The sequence below is a fragment of the Mastigoproctus giganteus genome, chromosome 6 (genome assembly GCF_048544385.1).
Source record: "Mastigoproctus giganteus isolate SK-2022 chromosome 6, ASM4854438v1, whole genome shotgun sequence".
Lineage (NCBI taxonomy): Eukaryota > Metazoa > Arthropoda > Arachnida > Uropygi > Thelyphonidae > Mastigoproctus > Mastigoproctus giganteus.
In genome coordinates this window covers 143,942,740-143,962,489 of record NC_143580.1, presented here as the reverse complement: position 1 = coordinate 143,962,489, position 19,750 = coordinate 143,942,740, and the positions used below count along the sequence as shown (strand labels likewise).

General features: G+C 36.4%; 1 protein-coding gene across 1 annotated transcript in view; it reads left to right on the top strand.

Annotated features, from left to right (window-relative positions):
* The window catches only part of LOC150084631 (lysosomal-trafficking regulator-like), a 686,318-nt gene that overhangs the window by 596,079 nt on the left and 70,489 nt on the right, over positions 1 to 19,750 (top strand). The window contains exon 25 of the mRNA XM_090376308.1: positions 5,474 to 5,609. Within this exon, the coding sequence (XP_090232434.1) occupies positions 5,474 to 5,609 (136 nt within the window). The remainder of the gene's footprint in view (positions 1 to 5,473; positions 5,610 to 19,750) is intronic.

Genomic DNA, 19,750 nt, shown 5'->3' with positions numbered 1-19,750 from the left:
ATGGAGGATGCGGAAAGGTCAGGGAATAACCACCGCATATCCCCGAGCAACGTGGCCTTAGTTCCTAATGCTCCTAAAAACCAAATAACAGCAAGTAAATCCCACATCAGTACACTGTGATCACTGCCACCTAGTGGTTCATTTATCTGGAAATTCTTAATACACGAATGATCACTGCTGATAACCAGATCAAGAGTGTTACCCTCTCTGGTTGCCTCTCGAACATGCTGCTGCAGAAAACAATCATCCAGTAAATCCACAAAAGTCTTACTAGTGTGCGTGTGACCACCCCACAAGTTCCAGTCAATATCTGGGAAGTTAAAATCCCCCATTATAAGACATTCTGATTTACTAGCCCACTCTATTTGTCTGTGCAATTGTTCATTGTTCTCATTCGAGTCATTAGGCCCATAACACACTCCTACTCTTATTTTTGCTTTCGCAGTGCTTATGTCACACCAAACTGACTCAACAGTGCACTGTTCATCTATATGAACTGGTTGCACTTCTTTTGATTTTTTGTTTTTCTTAATTAGCAGCATGACACCTTCTCCCTTCCTATCCTTTCTCTACACATTGTACTCCCCAAATTCCAATTCTGCATTCCTAATATCAGTGTGACACCACATCTCTGATATCCCAACCATATATCCTCCTTTGATGTCTTGACCAACACTTCAAATTCATCAAATTTATTTACTATATTTCTAGCATTGGTATACATGTAGCTATCCTTATTATTAGTTATCCTAACACATCCCATATACCCACCTGTTTCACGATAACTGCCATCAGTCCCTGAAATCCCCAGCACCTCTCGCTCCAGGTCGCTACTTATTCTAATAGACATTGTGCAAGAACCACCTTCACCTCTGCCTGCGGCTACTTTTAACCTTTTAGTCTGTGGATCCCCCCCCCAAGCTAGCAGTTTTCCGACCCACCTAATCAATAGTGTTGAATTATATCGAGCAGACAAAAGTGATTCTTTTGATTCTTCTTTCTATTAATGTAAGTAAAGAAGTCTTTGCTACATTTCTTTTCATTCATTTCTGAAGACTCTTCGTAATCTGCCTTAGCTTGCTTAACCTCCTTTGAGATTTGGTTGTAGACTGAGTTATGCTTACCATGCACTTCTGCATCGCCTGATAATTTTTATGTATCCCATTCATTTTATTTCACTGCCACAAGTCTCATCAGTTCATCTGACATTCAGTTAGGTCTAAGCCTTTATTAGTATTTCTTATTTTGTACGAAAAGTCTAGTAGCTTCTACGATTACAGCTACACTCCGACTTAAGTGAGGGTTACGTTCCGCGGGAGTCTACGTAATTTGAGCTTTACCTAAGTTGGAATTTCCCTAAATGTTTATGCAGCACTCGCAACTATGCGCCCTGAATTTAATTGAAGCAAAAAAGAAATGCCCATGTAAATAGAATTATTTATTATTATTTTTTTTTTTTCTCATGCCTCGGAAAAATTACAAAAGTGTACAAACTTACAAAAATTTCAAATTTATAAAATTACAAAAAGATAGAGGAAACAGGCATACCATCAGCAAGTTTTACCTTTCAATCATCGTTGCCAGAATTAACTGTCCAGCTGATAAGCATGCCATTGTGGAAGTTTAGGGCTGTGGAGATTTAGAAGGGGTTTTTCCAACACATTGCAAAATTTCTCTACAGCTGCAGAATCGGCAATGGCGACTTCACCACACTTTAATGTTTTGGAAACCAGTGCTATGCTTGAACCTATTAAACCACCCGTTGCTTGCCATGAACTTGGCTTGGGGTTCGGCGTACTTATCCTTAATATCTTCATAAATACTTGTTTTTTCTTGAATGACCATTGGACTCAGGGGCACTCGCTTTTGAATCAGATTTTCCATCCATATTATTAAAAGCTTTTCCATCTTCGATATAGCACCTGAACGCTGTTTTATTATCACTGTTGATTTTAAATGCATTGATCTTTTAACATGTTCTTTTATACATGCACCATTCCTTAAAATAGTATTCATGTTGAAGCAGTGAGACCTAATTCCGTGCAATAGATGACAAACTTTGTCCTGCTTCGCACTTCTTAATTAATCATCCTCATTTCTAAATCAATTTTGTTTCGTTTCCTAGTACTGCCAGCACTTTCACTTTCTGTTGGTCCCTTTCTCTTCACCATTGTAATACGTAAATAGGAATGAAGAGAAGATTCTGAAAATTTATTTATGTTTTTTATATGATTGAAGATTTCAGAGAAGGGGAACACATTTCACCATAATACCGTAACGTAAAAATTCACAGAATTTCAGTTATCGCAAATCGAATAAGATCGAGTTTCTAACAGAAAAGCCCAATAAACCGGACAGTGCAAATTGTTTTTATTATTTTATTGTAATGACCTCCAGAAATGCGTTTTAGAAAAATATCACAAAGGTGTTCAAAATTGATTCTTATAATGCAACATATGATAATGATGAAAGTGTAGTGTAATTTCCATTATAAAAATGACCTTTTAGAGAGATAAATATCATAGTTTTATAGCGAAAATTTCAACTTCCGAGGTCTTGAAACGAATTACCAAAATGAAAAACAATGTGTTATTGGGTTAACATTACGATATTTTCACGATACCTCCATTTATTCCTACGGGGTGCAAACTATGTTTCCACGATTTTTTTAAGTTTGTACCGGCCGGCAAAAGTTACGTAAAGATAATTTTCATAAGTCACGTATTACGTAAGCCGGGGAGTGCCTGTATTTCCGTGAAATGCATCCTATTTAAAATTTTCTGTTTGATAACATCATCAATAGTGGGACCTGCATAGAATTTAAAGATTGTCTGTGATTACTGTGGATATCCTTCCCTTTGCCTTTGATGGAAGTTTTGTCTTTAAGTAAACTCCAAATCAGTAAGTACACTGTGACCACTGCCATCCAGTTGGTTTTTTACTTGCAAAATCTGAACATATTCTATACCAACATGAGAAAGCAATATTCTTGATTTCGTTATCAGCAGTGATTCACCTTGTATTAAGAACCTTCAGTTAAAAAATATTTTTTATATTTCAGTAATCATAGAGTGTTGATGTGGGTTTAGTCCAAGAAATAGCTGCTGTCAAGGAAAAGGGAAGGATTTTGTTTTGCAAATGTCATTATAATATTAACTCCACGGGCTCACATCTGGTGATGGGCCTGGCACACCCAGGGTCCTGAGCTGGATATCGTCATTCTTCTCTTTCTTGGGAATTTTATTATTTTATTTTTTGGCTGGTGCAGCATAAACTTCAGGCTTACTTGTACCATATGGCTAATAATAATGATTGCCAACATTTTTTTAAACTTAAAAAGCAGAACTGTGAAACAGTTATGTTAATTGAGAAAAATTTGCAATATACATTAAGTTTATTATTTATTTGTTTATACTAAGCATATTATGATGTTTATTCAATTTATCAGCGAGATGAACTGGATCATAAATATTAATGCCAGTGGTCAAGTGTGATTCATCCTTTTCCTTTTAGTGTTAACATAAGCAAAGAATTTTTTGCTACTTTTCTTTGCGTTCGTTTCTAAAGACTTTTTTTTGTAATCTGCCTTAGCTTACCTTACTTCCTTATTGACTTGGTTGCAGATTAGTTTCTAGTTATTGTAGATTTCTGCATCCCCTGATAATTATCCCAGGTGCTTTTTTTTTTTTTTTTTTGTTCTCTGCCAATAGTCACAACAGTTTGTCTGGCATCCATTTAGTTTGAAACTTTGAACAATGTCTCTTTTATTTTATATAAAAAGCTTAGTAGCATCAGGGTTATCTCCCCGAATTCTTCCCATTTAGATTTTGCAGTTGGTAACATCATCAGTTTGTCTTGCTGAAAAGGTAAAAACTGCTTAATACTATTTTAGTCACCTTTACTGAAGTAAAATCCCTTTGCTTTACCCTTGAGAGTAGTTATATCTCTTTCAGTAAATGTACCATCATTATATTATGAGTACTTCCCCTAGTTCCTTTGTCTAGGGCTAGGGATTCTTAATGCATGATGAGTCACTGCTAATACTGAATAGTTCATCATGGTCTGGTCACTGACATGGTAGCAGAAAGGCTCTGCTACCATGTGAGTGAACAACCCATAAGTTCCAGTCAGTTTATGGAAAGTTAAAATCTGCCCCCCCCAAAAATAAGATGTTCTGATTTTTTAGCTCATTTCATTTGTCTATACATATGTTAATTATCATTATCACTGTTATTTAGTCTGCAATATGCTCCTACTGTCATAATTTTTTCTCCATTGCTTCCGTCATACCACTATTACACAGGTTTCTTTACTCCGGTGGATGCCCTGGCCTTTATTCTGTGTACTTTTTAAACTTTTGGCACAACTCTCCCTCCTTCCCTTTCTGTACACATTGTGCTGAACATTTTCATATTTAGCCTCTCTTTCATCCAAATAGCACTGCTTTGTTTCTGTTATCACAAAATTTCCACATTTAAGGTCTTAGCCACTACTTCAAATTCATCAAATTTATTTAATATTCTCCTAGCATTAGTTTAGTAGCATGTATATGTTAATTGTGGTTAGGAGCGGGAGTGCATTAGCACACGCTCTTTGAGCAGACCGGGGTTCAAGCCCCTGACTGCTAAATACGGTTGATCTGCCAACCCGCACTGGATGAGCGTGGCAGATTATGGTCCATTTCCCTCAACATGGATTGTTGGGGAGGCTTCCATCCTGCAGTGGATTGATAATGGCTGCAGTTTTTTTATGTGTTCCTGTTTTTGCCCTTAGTAACCCTAACTGATCCCATATTTGCAATTTTTTCCATGAAGACTCCGAGCAGGCCCAGTAAATGTCCACTCCTTGTTTTCCAGTAGAAGTATGGCAAGAATCAGTTTTACCTCGTCTTGTGGTTTCCATTGAACTATTAGTCTGTGTATCTCTCCCTGACAAATTAGTTTAACTTTCAAAATATTTAGATAAATGCAATAATGAAATGTCTTGAATTTGTGAGCAAAAGCAGTATACACAGAATAGCCTCTTGGCTATCACAAACTTTGTGACCTAACATCGCGTGTGACGTAACATCCTGTGTGCAATTCTTCAGTGCTCTATATTCTCCAATTTTAAAACTAACACATAGTGGTAACTTATAAAGTTTATAATTACATACCATAATTTTTTTAGGTTACCACTGTGTGTTCACTTTAAATAGGTGGAGCATTGAAGAATTTTTATGGCTGCTAGTGAAATCTCCTCCATACCAGATACATTCTTCAGGTCTGGGAATTAAATGGTCTAGCACTGCTGCTGCTATTTTGTGGATGCTGGATTATCAGCATATAGCTAGCTAAAATGTCAGAATGTTATGATTTTCTGGAAATTCATATACCCACTAGATTATCATATGTATATGTAATTTATTTAATTATTTATTTGTTTATTTATTTATTTATAAGAGTGTTATGAACAGATATTTTAATCTCTGCAGTTCCAGTACAAATGTTGATGTATACTCCACTCCAAGTCCACTTCGAGAAATGGCATGCATTCCATTATTAGCATTACTACCAAACTGTTCTCATAATACTATTCTTTGTCATAATGCCCTGATGACTCTTAAACAGGTAATGTGTTATTTATAAATTACTCATGTTTAGAGCAACTAATCTTATGTGGCTGTATCTATTAATTTCTTAAACTGATGCAGCTAATAGATGCACCATTTATAATAGATAACTCATTTATATATGTCTTATTAGTACCTATGGTCAGGTAAATGAATTGTTCAACAGTGGTGTTAGATTTCTATGTGTTGCCTGTTACAGTTCATTTGGGATCAGTAGTGAAATGCATATTTAGTGCTCTCATTTTATAGTAATCAAAAGAATAAACATCAGATAATTATTAGTTTTTGGGTTCCTGAACATGAACATTTATAGGATACCATATACATTTTTACATTATATAAGCTGAGCCACTGTATTAATCTCATCTCTGACAACCTAGTAACCTACTCATATTCTAAAACAGATATATTAAATTTCTAGAAGTGCTACTTTGAAGTTATCATTTATCTTTATTTAAACAAGATTTTCAGATAAACATCATACTTAATTATGCATTGATGTTTAATAGTGATAGCCTAAGAAAGATTATGATCATTCTTAGGTATCACTATTAATCTAGAAATTGATAAAAAAAAAAAAAAAAAATGTGTCTGTAGTTCTTATATCATATATTTAGATGGAATATTTACATATTTGATTTTTGTATTAAAGCTTAATTTTTAATTTCTTTATTTTATTGCCTGTTTTTTTTATTTGTTATATTTTTTCTGTATTTTTGTCTTCATGGGTTCTCTGGTCATTTTTTCTGTGTTGTGCACTGTAGGTCTTAGTTTATGTTTGTTGTGCCTGAAGCAACAGCTACAACACATTCAAGCCTCCCTTAGGTTCACGTAATTTTTAAGAGAATTTGTTTGAGAATTACAAGATTGGGTTATTTTGAATATGTTGATTATTATGAATACTAGTTGATATGCATAAAAGTGACATTGTGCACTAAAGTCAATTTTTACCAAGGTCATGAAATGAAAGTTTTGCCTGACATGCATTGGTAAGTTTCTACTAATTCAGAAGAAGAGTCTTGAAATACCATGTGGACAGTATAGGGTGTTCCAGCAAAAGTAAAGCAAAGCTAGATTTTTTTTCTTTCATTTATTGAGTAAAGCAGCCCCTAGCCAAAAAAATCTGGCAAATCTCCCATATATATGTAGAAATCGTATAGTACAGTATACAATTATTAATAAAAAATTCACACATTTACATTATAAATCAATTATACTGTGCAGTGGTCACCCCCCCCCCCCAGCTACAGCACAACAACCTGTAGGCTATAACAGCAACTGATGAAGAGATACTGTCCACTGATGACAGTATCACATCACATCCTAGAGACTGATCATCGCCGGTAATCTCCAAAAGATCGAGTTCAACGAACAGCCATCTACAAGCCAGTCAGAGAGCTCAGCAAAAGTTACTCATATTAATCAGCAAAACCAAGCTGTAAGAAGGTGTTATTGCAGGATCAAATCCAAGAAAACAACTAAGGCTTCTTGCCAACTGTGTTGGCAGGAGCTGAAGTGGACACCCACCCACCCATTAAGGAAACAGAGTATCAGCATACTGTCCACCTCTGCAAAGAATTTTCTCCGTTCCTGTAAAAAAAATAATGTACTGTTCCGTGTAAAGAAAAGGATACAGTCCACCAATTCATCCATTATTCAACCTTAACTCTTCCAATTGCAAAAGTATATTCCTTCTCACGAAAACTGAATTTGCAAAATTTTGAAAGGCAGTAAAATTTTTCCTTGTTTTTATAAGTACTGGCTCAATCCCATCCACCAGACGAGTTACATTATTCAGTAAATCCAGATGCAAATCAGCATATTCCAAACAATTAAACACGTTCCCATGTTTCCAGATCACCACATGTACAGTTGCATCTTGCTCAGATTCCAAGACTATTCGGTTTAGCAAAACATGATCTGTGACCTGTTAATAAGAATGCACAACATAGATTTGGTTCTAACCAAATCAATTTAATATAATTCATGCCATTAACATAAGGAGAAAATTTTGAATATTATTCTACCTTTTCCGAACAATTCCATCTACTTTGCCATTTTTGTAAAAGGAGCTCCAAAATCTTTGGAGCTAAACACTAACTGCAAATCAAGTGGCATTCTGTGCTTTACCACTTGCAAACCTTTTTTAGACACTGTTCTGTAGGCCATAACCATTTTGAGTAACATAACTCAATGTATAGAATAGAGCTTTCTGGTATTGTTTCCTCTGATTGCATGGCAAACCCGGATTGATACACCATAAATAACAATCGGCAGAAAAATACAATCTTAAATCAAATGGAGTACTTTCCCCTTTATCCCCCATTCTACCCATGTTATCCTTGAGATCATTGCAATAAATTTCTTTACATTCTCTGATATATAGTTAATATGCGAGATAAAGTTCAAGCCACTGGCAATACATGTTCTCAAGTATTTAATCATTAACCACTGCTGTAAGGAAATACCATTTAACCTTACAAGTGCCCAATTTACCCTTCAGCATCATGATTTTAGTTTTGGAACTAGGGATTGTCAACCTATGTAAATTACATCATTAGCATAATTCTTTCAATATGCAATTAGACCTCATTTCAAGCTCATTTCTGGAATTTCTGTGCACAAGTACAGTCTGTCCTCGTATAGCACAATAGTTGCGTTCCTAGAAACCCTCGTGCAATGCGAAATCATGCAATATAAACAACAGGCCCTATGGGAAAAGTGGGGTTAGTTGCCGACCACCCAAGATTGAACACATTTGGAATCAAAACATTACCAAACAATAAATAATCGGGTAATTTTAATCGTTATAAAATACGTAAATATATTATAACGATTAAAATATGTAATAAAAATATTATAATAAAGTATTTTTAGTATTTTTAATACTAAAAAGTATTTTTTACGAATAAAATATGTATTTTATTCGTAAAAAAAATTATTATATTAAATAAAATAGTCGTAATAAAATACTTACGTATTTTATAATACGTAAGTATAAATTATAATACGTAAGTCGTAATAAAATATTGCTAATGCTTTTGCTTCAATCGTAAGCAAACTTGCTTTTTGTTTGATTTTCTATCCAAACAGATGACAACCGTTCCATCTCTTCCAGTTCTTGTGTCTTAATCTAATGGATTTTAATTACACTTTGAGTTGTTCCTGCTATGAAAGTTGTTTTTATTTTCTCTGCATTCTTTGTAATTCTCGGCGTTGCCTGATTTAGGTCTATAGCACGTGCAATATCACATGGCCTTTCATTTCGCTCAAAGCGTTTCACAATTTCAAAATTTTGTTCTATCGACAGAGGCGGACAGAAACCTTACGGGGGAAACCACGGCGAGCCGGAGGCCGGTGTGATTTTGGCCATAAACCGTAGTATGAGGCCACAATAAATTTTCCCGGTTAAGAATTTTTGATCCAGTCCGCCTCTGTTTATCGATATTGCTTTTTTTTTTTCTCTCTGAATCTGCAGTGTCTTCGCCAGAATGCTTCCTTTTCACACCTTTTAAGTATTTTACTCATTTTTAGGGAATAAAGCACAATTACAAAACGAGGAGGCACACTTGATACACATAAACAAGGCTGCGCACGTGTAGCAACTGAATAAACAACACCGTAAAGGCCGAGATACGCTATTAACACCTCACATTATACTAAAGCACATTTCTGGGGGTTACTACCATAAAACAATAAAAACAATTTCCAGTTGCGTTTCTGCTAGTGGAATATGTTATAAACTGGTAGTAAACTCCATCTAATTGCATTTGCTATTATATCGATAACTGGAATTGTGTGGGTTTTTACGTTATTTTGGTGAAATGTGTTTCCCCTTCACTGATTTAAAACACATAAATACATTTTCAGAATCTTCTTCATTCCTATCATGTTGCGTTCAGTTGGGGTGATTCCGCGTTTGACTGCCATTTCTTGTAAACACAAAGACGAATCGTGTATAAGCGAATTCGGTTCGTGTTATATAAGATAACGTTCCCCTATTTATAAATCGTGTATGATCGAATTCGTGTAATGTAAACATGTTATACGAGGACCGACTGTATTACCATATGAACTGCATTGTGTGTGAGTGGCCAAATTCTGTCTTGAGCTAATCTTCCAAAACCAAGTTCCACATTAAAGGATCAAAAACAGATCCATGCAGACAGCCTCAAGTCACATGATGTGTAATCGATCAAAAATTCGACTTAACTGTTGCTGTGCGATCCCTAAAGTAATCTTTAATTATAGAGAGAATATTAAAAAACATGTTGCACATGGCTAAAAAACATTTAGCCATGTGCAACATCATCAGTACACTGTCCCAGCTAATGGAATCAAGGACACCAGCAAAGTCTACAAAAATTCCCAAGGTATATTTATAATTTGATTCCCGAACATTCCAAACTAAAGAGTGAAGCGCATCCTCAGTACCTACACCAGGAGGAAACCATATTGTTTGTTAGAACGATATGGTTTCCTCCTGGAATAAAAGAATATAAAAGAACCATATTGTTTGTTAGCTATTTTACCAGTGATTGCTCATTAGCACCCTTTGTCAGCTGCTTTTTTGTAGTACTATTACAGATCAATTTATAGCTAATATTGGTGTTATTATCAGGAACGTTCCCATGCTATCTTTTCTGCTCTGTTAAACTGGATAGTCTTGAATGGCTTAGAAAACAGTGAATAAAATATCAAACTGGTTAGTGTTTAGAACTCCTCATTGCTTTCCAATTAAACACCCTCCTTATGCTATATTAGTATTGTTAGTGGCAAAATTAAGCTTACAGTATCATGTGGGGGGAACCACCCTCCCATATCACCTGCTCATCTTTTCTTACAGCTTGTCCATTTCTTCCTTGAATTTATTCAAGCCATTCATTTCAGTGCCAGATCATAGTTTTTTCCAACAATGAACTACCTGCTGGCTGAAGACAAATTTCCACACATCTGTTCTGCAACTATACTTCCTCAATTTGAATTTTTACCCCCTCATGTATTGTCTGAGCAAGAGGGACATCATTAGCACATTGAGCTCACTCAATCCATTCAAAGCCTTAAATACCTCAATTTTGATGTTCTTGAAGGTGCCTGGTCTCCAGCTGCAACAATTTGCAGAACTGGAAGAATTTCGTGAAGAGTACCCTTTTGTTCCCCTCACTAATCGCATTACTCTCCTCTGCATGCATTCCAACAGATCTGTGTCATTCTGTGAATGAAACTTCCAGACATATATGTAGTACTCAAATTGTGGCCTAACCAATGCTTTATACATTGGCATAATTACCTCTTTATTCCTACTTATAGAATTCCTATATGACAAAACCCAAGAGCTGTCCTACCAGTCCATCTGCACTTCTCAGATTATTTAATTATCCCCACCTTCCCAGATTTTTTCCATTCTCTACTACACTCATTGTGGTACCACATGGTGGTATGTTAGAATGGGATCATCATCAGCCATTTTCAATCCACTGCAGGATGAAGGCTTCTTCAGCAACTTTCCATTTCCTTCTGTATTGTGCAATGGCCATCCATTTACTACCTACAAACTCATGAATTTCATCTGTCCATTGTTGTCTTCCAGGGTTTTCTCTTAGCAGAAAATAACAGAATGGGTATCATTCTGTTATTTTCTTAGTTCATCTGTCATCATGTCTTCGAGCTATGTGTTCTGCCCAAGACCATTTTAGTTCTTTAGTTTTGATAAGAATGTCTTTTACTTGAGTTTGCTGCCTAATCCATGTGTTTCTCTTCTTATCTAACAGTCTGATTCCCAATATAATTCGTTCCATTCTTTGCTGTGTAGTTTTCAGCTTCTCTTCCATTCTTTTGGTGAGTGCCCAAGTTTTACTTCCATAAGTCATGGTGCGAAGTATACATTGGTTCATTATTTTACGTTTCAGACAAACTGGGATATTGCTTTTCAATATGTGACTATATTTCCTGAATGCTATCCATCCAAAATTTATTCTTCTCTTGACTTCCATACATTTATCATTATTACAGCTAATGACTTGTCCCAGATAAGTACAGTGAAACTTCTCCTAACGGACACCTCTCTTTAACACACATCTCTCTACAACGGACATTTTCAAATTCCCCAACTCTCCTCTATTGGTTTTAACTTGTTTTCAGCTTCTGTCTAGTGGACATTCTCTTACGGACGCCGACAGGCAATCTGCACTGTTTCATTTAGATTAGCACTTAATTTGATCTCCCCATAACGGACAGGGGGTGAGCTCATGGCCCTTTTTCTAGGAACGTTTCTTCCACGTATTGCCTCAATCGTGTGTTTATTTTCTATTTCCGATTCTCTGAATTTTATCAAGGCTTAGATCGTGGTTCTAAACCCTTCTTCAAAAATTTAAAGGAACGTGTAAAACTTCTGACGAATTCGGTGTGTGCATGGGGGGGGCGAATTTGGTCGGCCTTTCATCTTTTGAGTTTCAGTTTTCAGTTTTGTTCAGTGTCGTGTGAAGTGCACAATGTCTTTGTGCACTGCAACACTATTTTTTTGCCGATCATACGCATTAATGAGTTCGACTTTATCTTCTCGTAAACATTTAACTTTAAAAGATAAGGTCAAACTGATTAATGCGTATGATCGGCAAAAAAATAGTGTTCACAATCTCGCTGCAAAATTCAAAATCGGGAAGACGCAAGTAAGCGACATCCTAAAGAAAAAAAATGAACTTCTCAAACAATTTTGGCAAGATGGAAATGATCAGGTTTAAAAATCATTCCCGAAAACTGTTGGACTTCAAATTGACAATGTTACGTTATGAGTGGTTTTGTCGCGCACGTGCTAAAAAAATTCCGATTAATGGGCCTATTATTAGGGAAAAGGCTTTGGAGGTTGCGAAATCTATGCAAGTAAATGAGTTCAAAGCTTTTGTGGGATGGCTAGACAAGTTCAAAACTTGGCATAAAATTTCTTGGAAAACCGTAAGTGGTGAAGGTGGATCTGTTGATACTGGGATTGTAACAGAGTGGACTGTTAAATCGGAAGATTTATGCCATCATTTTGAAGCTAAGGATATTTACAACTGTGATAAAACAGGGTTGTTTTTAAAGCTCTTCCTGAAAAAACAATGAGTCTAAAAAAACGAAAAGTGCCAGGGCGGAAAAATTTCTAAGGAACGCTTGACTGTACTATTATGTACAAATATGCTGGGAGACTTTGGACAACCTCTTGTTATAGGAAAACCACAAAATCCTCATTGTTTCAAGGGCATAAAGTTGAATCTTTTGAATGTTGACTGGAAGTCTAATAAAAAAGCGTGGATGACACGAGATATCATGAGCGAATGGATAAGTCACTTTAACCAAAACATGATTCGTCAAAACAGAAAAATTATTCTTTTCATGGATAATACTGGATCTCACCCGCACATTGAATTGTCCAACATTCAAATCATTTTCCTGCCACCAAACACATCTGCAGAGTGTCAGCCGTTGGATCACGGGATAATAAAAAATTTTAAACTTCACTACAGAAAACGTGTTTTAAGACATCTCATTGCAAACATGAACAATGATGTAACATGCGAGTGACCTTGCAAAGAAAATCAGCATCCTAGATGTGATTCAATGGATTTCCTCTTCAGTAAACGCAATTAGAAAACAAACTGTCATGAACTGTTTTGTAAAGTCTGGCTTCTCAAACGCAAAAATTGAAGTTGTGAACAGCAATGTGGAGCACCAAGAAGAACAAGAACTTCAACATCTATTGATAATGTACGATACTTAAGCTACAAGTGACCCTGGCTACAAAGATATAGACCCAAACCATCACTACAGAAGATGGTGCTGTAGATATCAACGACATTATCATCGATATTTTTCAAGAAGTTCCTCATGAGGATGAAGAAATGGAAGGAGGTCATTCTGTCGAAGAACATATTAACGACGAACCACCAGTGAAAATAGAAGAAGCGCTCATACAAATCAATCGTTTAAAAATGTTTTTCGCTGCTGAAGCAGATACTGAAGGACTTTCGATGGTTTCTTCACTCCAAACAAATGTTGAAAACAAAATTATCATCCGGAAGAAAGTGCAGAAGAAAATAAGTGATTACTGTATGTATTTTTCTTAAGATAAAGTCATAATATGCATAGCACAATTGTATGTATATTATTTACAAAAATTACATTAAAAAAATTACATTAAACGTTTAACGATTTTTCTTTCTTTCTTTTTTTTTTTTTTCTCCCTCAGACTTCTTGTTAGCAGACACTTCTCTCTAACAGACACATTCTCGTTCCCCATGGCTGGCCATTAAAGGGAAGTTTCACTGTATATGACTCCACCTTTTCAATTACTGCTCCTTCAATCATTATGTCCATTTCTGTGGCATGCTTGTTCATCATTACTTTTGTTTTAGCCATATTCATCTTTAATCAAAAATCCTTACTAACTATGCATAACTGATTAATATTTTCGTCTAATTCTTTGGGATCATGGCTTATGACCACAATGTCATCTGCAAATCGTAAATGGTTTAGGTACTCTTAGTTCACATTGACTCCTTTCTGCGACTAGTCTAATCTTCTGAAAGCTTCCTCAAGGGCAACAGTAAACAGCTTTGGAGATATTGTGTCTCCTTGTCAAACTCCTTTCTCGATTTTAAATTTCCTACTGTCTTTGTCTAGTCTAATAAAGGATGTAGCGTTCTCATATATTTTCTTCAAAATCATAATATATGGGGTATCTATGCCTTGTCTTTCCAGTACCTGAAACATTGCCTTATGCTGTATGGAGTCAAATGCCTTTTTATAATCCACAAATGCCAAGCAGAATGGTGTTTTGTATTCATTTGCTTTCTGCATTATCTGTGATATTACGTGAAGGTGATCCATAGTTGAGGAATCCTGTCCTAAAGCCAGCTTGCTCTTTCGGTTGATTCTCTTCAAGTAATGACCCTTGTGAACAACTTGTAGATGTGTGATAACAAGCTAATTGGTCTATAATTTCCAATTTCTGATTTACCTCCTTTCTTATGCAGCAAAACTATGATTGCTTTATTCCACTGCTTAGGCGGCACTCCTTTTCTAATGCACTTTGTGAAGAGCCTTGCCAGTTTTTGTATTATGTCTCTTCCTCCCAATTTTAACAACTCTACAGTAACTTCATCTTCCCCCAGGGCTTTCTGATTCTTCATTTTCTTCAGTGCATGTTCTGCCTCATCAGGAAGAATATCGGGTATGTCGTATGTGTTGCTAATTTGCAATCCATCTTCCCCACTGCTGGCATCATTCTCTCGCTCCTTGTATAATTCTCTGTAGTAGTCTTCTGCTATTTGAATTATGCCTTCTCTGCTGTTTATAAGTACACCATCACTATTCTTCAGTTTCAGTATCATTTGTCTTTCTGTGTTACTGCTTATGGCTGCTGATTTAAGTTCTTTGTTTTCCCTTAATGCTTGTTCTACTTTTCTTGTGTTAAATCTTCTTATGTCCTCTCTGAGTCTCTTTCTAATGGCTTTGCATAACTCAGTATACTCAATTTTCTTCTCTTCATTTTTCGCCTTCAGTTCATCATAACAAGTGTTTCCTGGCTAATTTTTTCTTCTTTGGATTTCTTTTTCCCTATAGGTTTCTTGGGTTTTATCACTTACAGGAAGTTGTAATATTCCTCGTTTATAGCTTGGTCCTGAGCAGTCTGCAGAAGCTCAAACTTGTTCTTAAGTTCCAGTACATACTGCTTTTTCTCCTCTTCTGTTATCCCAAAAACCTTTCTATTATTTACTCGAGTCAGTTTTTTTCCTTTCCTACATATGGGAAGCAGTAACCCCAGGGTAATGTATCTACTGTGTGGTACTACACTGACAGTTGCAGAGAGTGAAAAAGACCTGGGGGTAATTGTGCAGGCAGATATGAACTTTTCTGAGCATTGCAGATGATCTGCAAAAGTAGCCCATGGTGTCTTGTTAAAGATATATAAAGGAATTTTTCTAGCAGGGATAAGGAGGTGATTATCCCCTTGTATAAGTCAATGACCAGGCCACACCTTGAGTAATGTATACAGGTCTGGAGGCCTCATTTTAAGAAGGATATAGAGCTGTAGGAACAAGTACAGCAAAGGGCAACAAGATTAGTGAATGGAACAAAGGGTTGTTCTTCTGAAGAAAGGCTTAAATTTTGCAAATTACAGTGTCTGGAGACGGCACCTGCAAAGCGATCTGATTGAGATGTATAATGCCTTGAATGGTTTGAACATTCTGAATGCTGTTGGGATTCTTCCTCTTGCTCAGAATAATCACCTGAGAGGGCATAATTTCAAATTGAGGAAAGAAAGTTGTAGGATAGATGTGCGGAAATTTGCCGTTAGCGACCAGGTGTTTGATTGCTAGAACAAACTTCCACCTGTCATTGTAGAAGCTGATAGCTTAAGCAAATTCACGGCAGAACTAGACAAACATTTGGAGTGAGTGGATGGGTGAAATGAGAAGGGTGTGCATGCATGTGCCTGCGTGTGTGTGTGTGTGTGTGTTTTGGCTGATGTTATATTAGCTTGCTTTCTTGCATTATGTTCCCTTGATAATGCTAATAATTCAATAACAAAAGAACAGGAAGCAAAGATTAATTTTGATATAAAATTAGCATTAGTAGAGACATATGATGCAAGAAAGGAAGCTTATACAGTATCATCCAAAAAAAAAAAAAAACCCCATTTTACCCATCCATTCGCTCCAAATGTTTGTTCTAGTTCCATCTTGAATTTATTTAAACTGTCACCTTCTATACAGATGAAAGTTTGTTCCAGCAATCACACACGCTGGCTAAATGCAAACTTCCGCACATCTATCCTACAGCTGTCTTTCCTCAATTCGAATTTATGCTCTCTCAGGCGATTTTTCTGGGCAAGGGGCAGAATCCCATCAGTATCGAGCATGCTCAAACCATTCAAGTCTTTATACCTCTCAATCAGATCACCTCACAGGTGCCTAGTCTCCAGTCACTGTAATTTACAAAACTGAAGCCTTTCTTTGTATGAGCTACCTTTGTTCCATTCACTAATCTTGTTGTCCTTCTCTGTACTCGTTCCAGCAGCTCTAGATCTTTCTTAAAATGAGGCCTCCACACCTGTCTACAGTATTCAAGGTGTGGCCAAACCATTCAAGGCTTTATAACTCTCAATCAGATCACCTCGCAGGTGCCTGGTTTCCGGTCACTGTAATTTGCAAAGCTTAAGCCTTTCTTCATCTGAACAACCCTTTGTTCCCTTCACTAATCTTGTTGCTCTTCTCTGTTCATTCCAGCAGCTCTACATCTTTCTTAAAATGAGACCTCCACACCTGTATACAGTATTCATGGGGTGGCCTGACCATTGCCTTATACAAGGAGATAATCACCTTGTTATCCCTGCTAGAAAAATTCCTTTATATCATTGAAGACACCATTAGCTACTGTTTCAAGCTGGCTGCACTACTGCTCAGAAAACTTTATCTGTCTGCGCAATTACCCCCAGGTCCTTGTCATTCTCTACCAATGTCAGTGCATTCTTGATTAGACTGAGGTTTGAGCCCTTGAACACCAAGTACGGAGGATGCAGAAAGGTCAGGGAATGACCACCGCATATCCTCGGAGCAATATGGCCTTAGTTGCTAATGTTCCTGAAAACTAAATAACAACAACCACTGTCAGTGCAGCACCACACAGTTGTGGTTACTGCTTCCCAGATACAGTACTTTATATTTGTCAATGTTAAACTTCAGTTGTCACCTCTCAGCATACTGTCATTAGTGTCATTAACAAACCTACCTATCTTTGTATTGTCTGAAAACTTGGACAGGCAAGACTTTCCCTTAACAAACCTATTCTGTATCTGAATTATTACTGCAGTCTTGGTTAGATGATCCTGCAATGCATCTTTAACCATTGACTCCATTATTTTCCCCCCAACAGAAGTTAAGCTAACTGGTCTGTAATTTCTCGTGTCACCCTTAGATCCCGTTTTGTGAATTTTGGATACATTTGCACATCATCAGGCCATGAGGACTTCCCCTGAGTCTTTGGGTACTCTTATAATTATGGCTAAGGCTTTGCTTACTTCCTTTTCTGCCTCCTTTAATATAACTGGAGAGATTACATCCACCTCATGTGCCTTTCATATGTTTATCTTCAACAATTTCTCCTCCACTTTTCTTTCAGTTATTACAGAATCGTTAAGCACCCTGTTACAGTTTGATAAATGCATAATCTTTCCTTAATAATTGCAAATTTTTATATATATTATCTGGTCTTGGCACATTATAGCCTTAGTTGCTAATGCACCAATAAAATCCAAACCAAACGAAACCTTAATAATTGCTCTGTAATTAACAATTACCATGCGATGTTGAAAAAAAAGTCAGGACTTTGGATTTAAATTGACGATGTGTCTGCAATTCTTTCCAGGTATAATAGGAGACAGTACAGATGAGCCTTGTTCAGTTCAGTGCCGAAGAAAGTATGCAAGGTTATTATTAGAATTAATAATGGAAAATGATGCAAGAAATTAAGCTTATATAGAGCATTAGCAAAAAAAAAAAAAAAAAAATCATTTCACATATCCATCCCTTTCAATAGTTTGTCTAGTTTTTCCTTGAATTTATTCACCATCCAGTTCCATGACTCTTCTTTAGCTGAATCCAAATTAGCATTAGTATTAGTAGTGGCATATGATGGAAGAAAGCAAGCTTAATGTAACATCAACCAAAAAAAGCCCCCTCCCATTTCCCCCTCCATTCGTTTGAAATGCCTGTCTATCTCAGCCTTAAATTTATTTAAGCTATCAACTTCAACAACAAAAGATGAAAAGTCTGTTCCACCAATCAACCATCCTCTGGATATAGGCAAATTTCTGCAGATTTTCACATGGAGAAAATATTACTTGAAAATGAAATTATTACATTATGAAATGATATTTTCCTAAAAGCCAGATCATCAGAAAAAGACTTTTGGAAATATGTTTTCCGAGAAAAACTCCATATATGTAGATGCAAAATACTCATTCAGTTTATCAGCTACTCGAGCAGGATTTTGAATAGTCGAACCATCTGTTAAGTGGACCAATCTGATTCATCCCCTTCCTTCTGGAATGTACTCAAGTAAAGAACACTTTTTTTTCTTTGCATCCTTTGCCAAAAATTTCTCATAATCTGCCTTTGCCCTTCTAACCTATGTGACTTTATTACTGACTAACTTATATTTACCATAGGCTACTGTGTCGCTTGATAATTTATATGCATCCCATGCATTTTTATTCTCTGCCACAAGCCTCATTAATTCATCTAACATCCATTTAGGCCTGGACCTTGAACAGTATTTCTTAGTTGGTGCGTGAAAAGTCTAGTAGCCTCCAAGATTAAGTCCCTGAAATCTTACCATTGGTATCATCATCAGGTGATACCACTGTATAGAATTTAAAAACTGTCTAAGACCACTATAGTGGTCTTAGATAGTTTTTAAATTCTGGACAGTTAGATAGTTAAAAACTGTCTAACTGTCCAAACTGTGTTTAACTGTCTAACTGTCCAAAAACAAAAACCATTCCCTTTACCCTCGATGGTAGTTATATCTTTAAGTAAGTTTCACATTAGTACACTGTAATCACTGTCACTTAGTGGTTCCTTTAGCTGAAAATTTTTATTGCATGAATAATCACTGCTGATAATCAGATCAAGAGTATTACTCCCTCTGGTTGCCGCTTGAACATGTTTCTGTAGAAAACTATCCTCCAATTAATCCACAGAATTCTTGCTAGCGTGTGAGTGACCAAACACAAGTTCCAGTCAATATCTGTAAAGTTAAAATCCCCCATTACAAGCCATTCTGATTTACTGGCCTACCCTATTTCTCTGCACAACTGTTCGTTGTACTCATCAGAGTCATTAGGCCAATAACACACTCCTACTCTCATTTTCCCTTTCCCATTGTTTGTCACACTAAACAGATGCAACATTGCACTGTCCGCCCATGTCAACTTGAATGCACTTCCTTAGATTTGATACAATGAACAGACACAATTTCTCTACCCTATTTCTCTGCACAACTGTTCATTGTACTCATCAGAGTCATTAGGCCAATAACACACTCCTACTCTCATTTTCCCTTTCCCATTGTTTGTCACACTAAACAGATGCAACATTG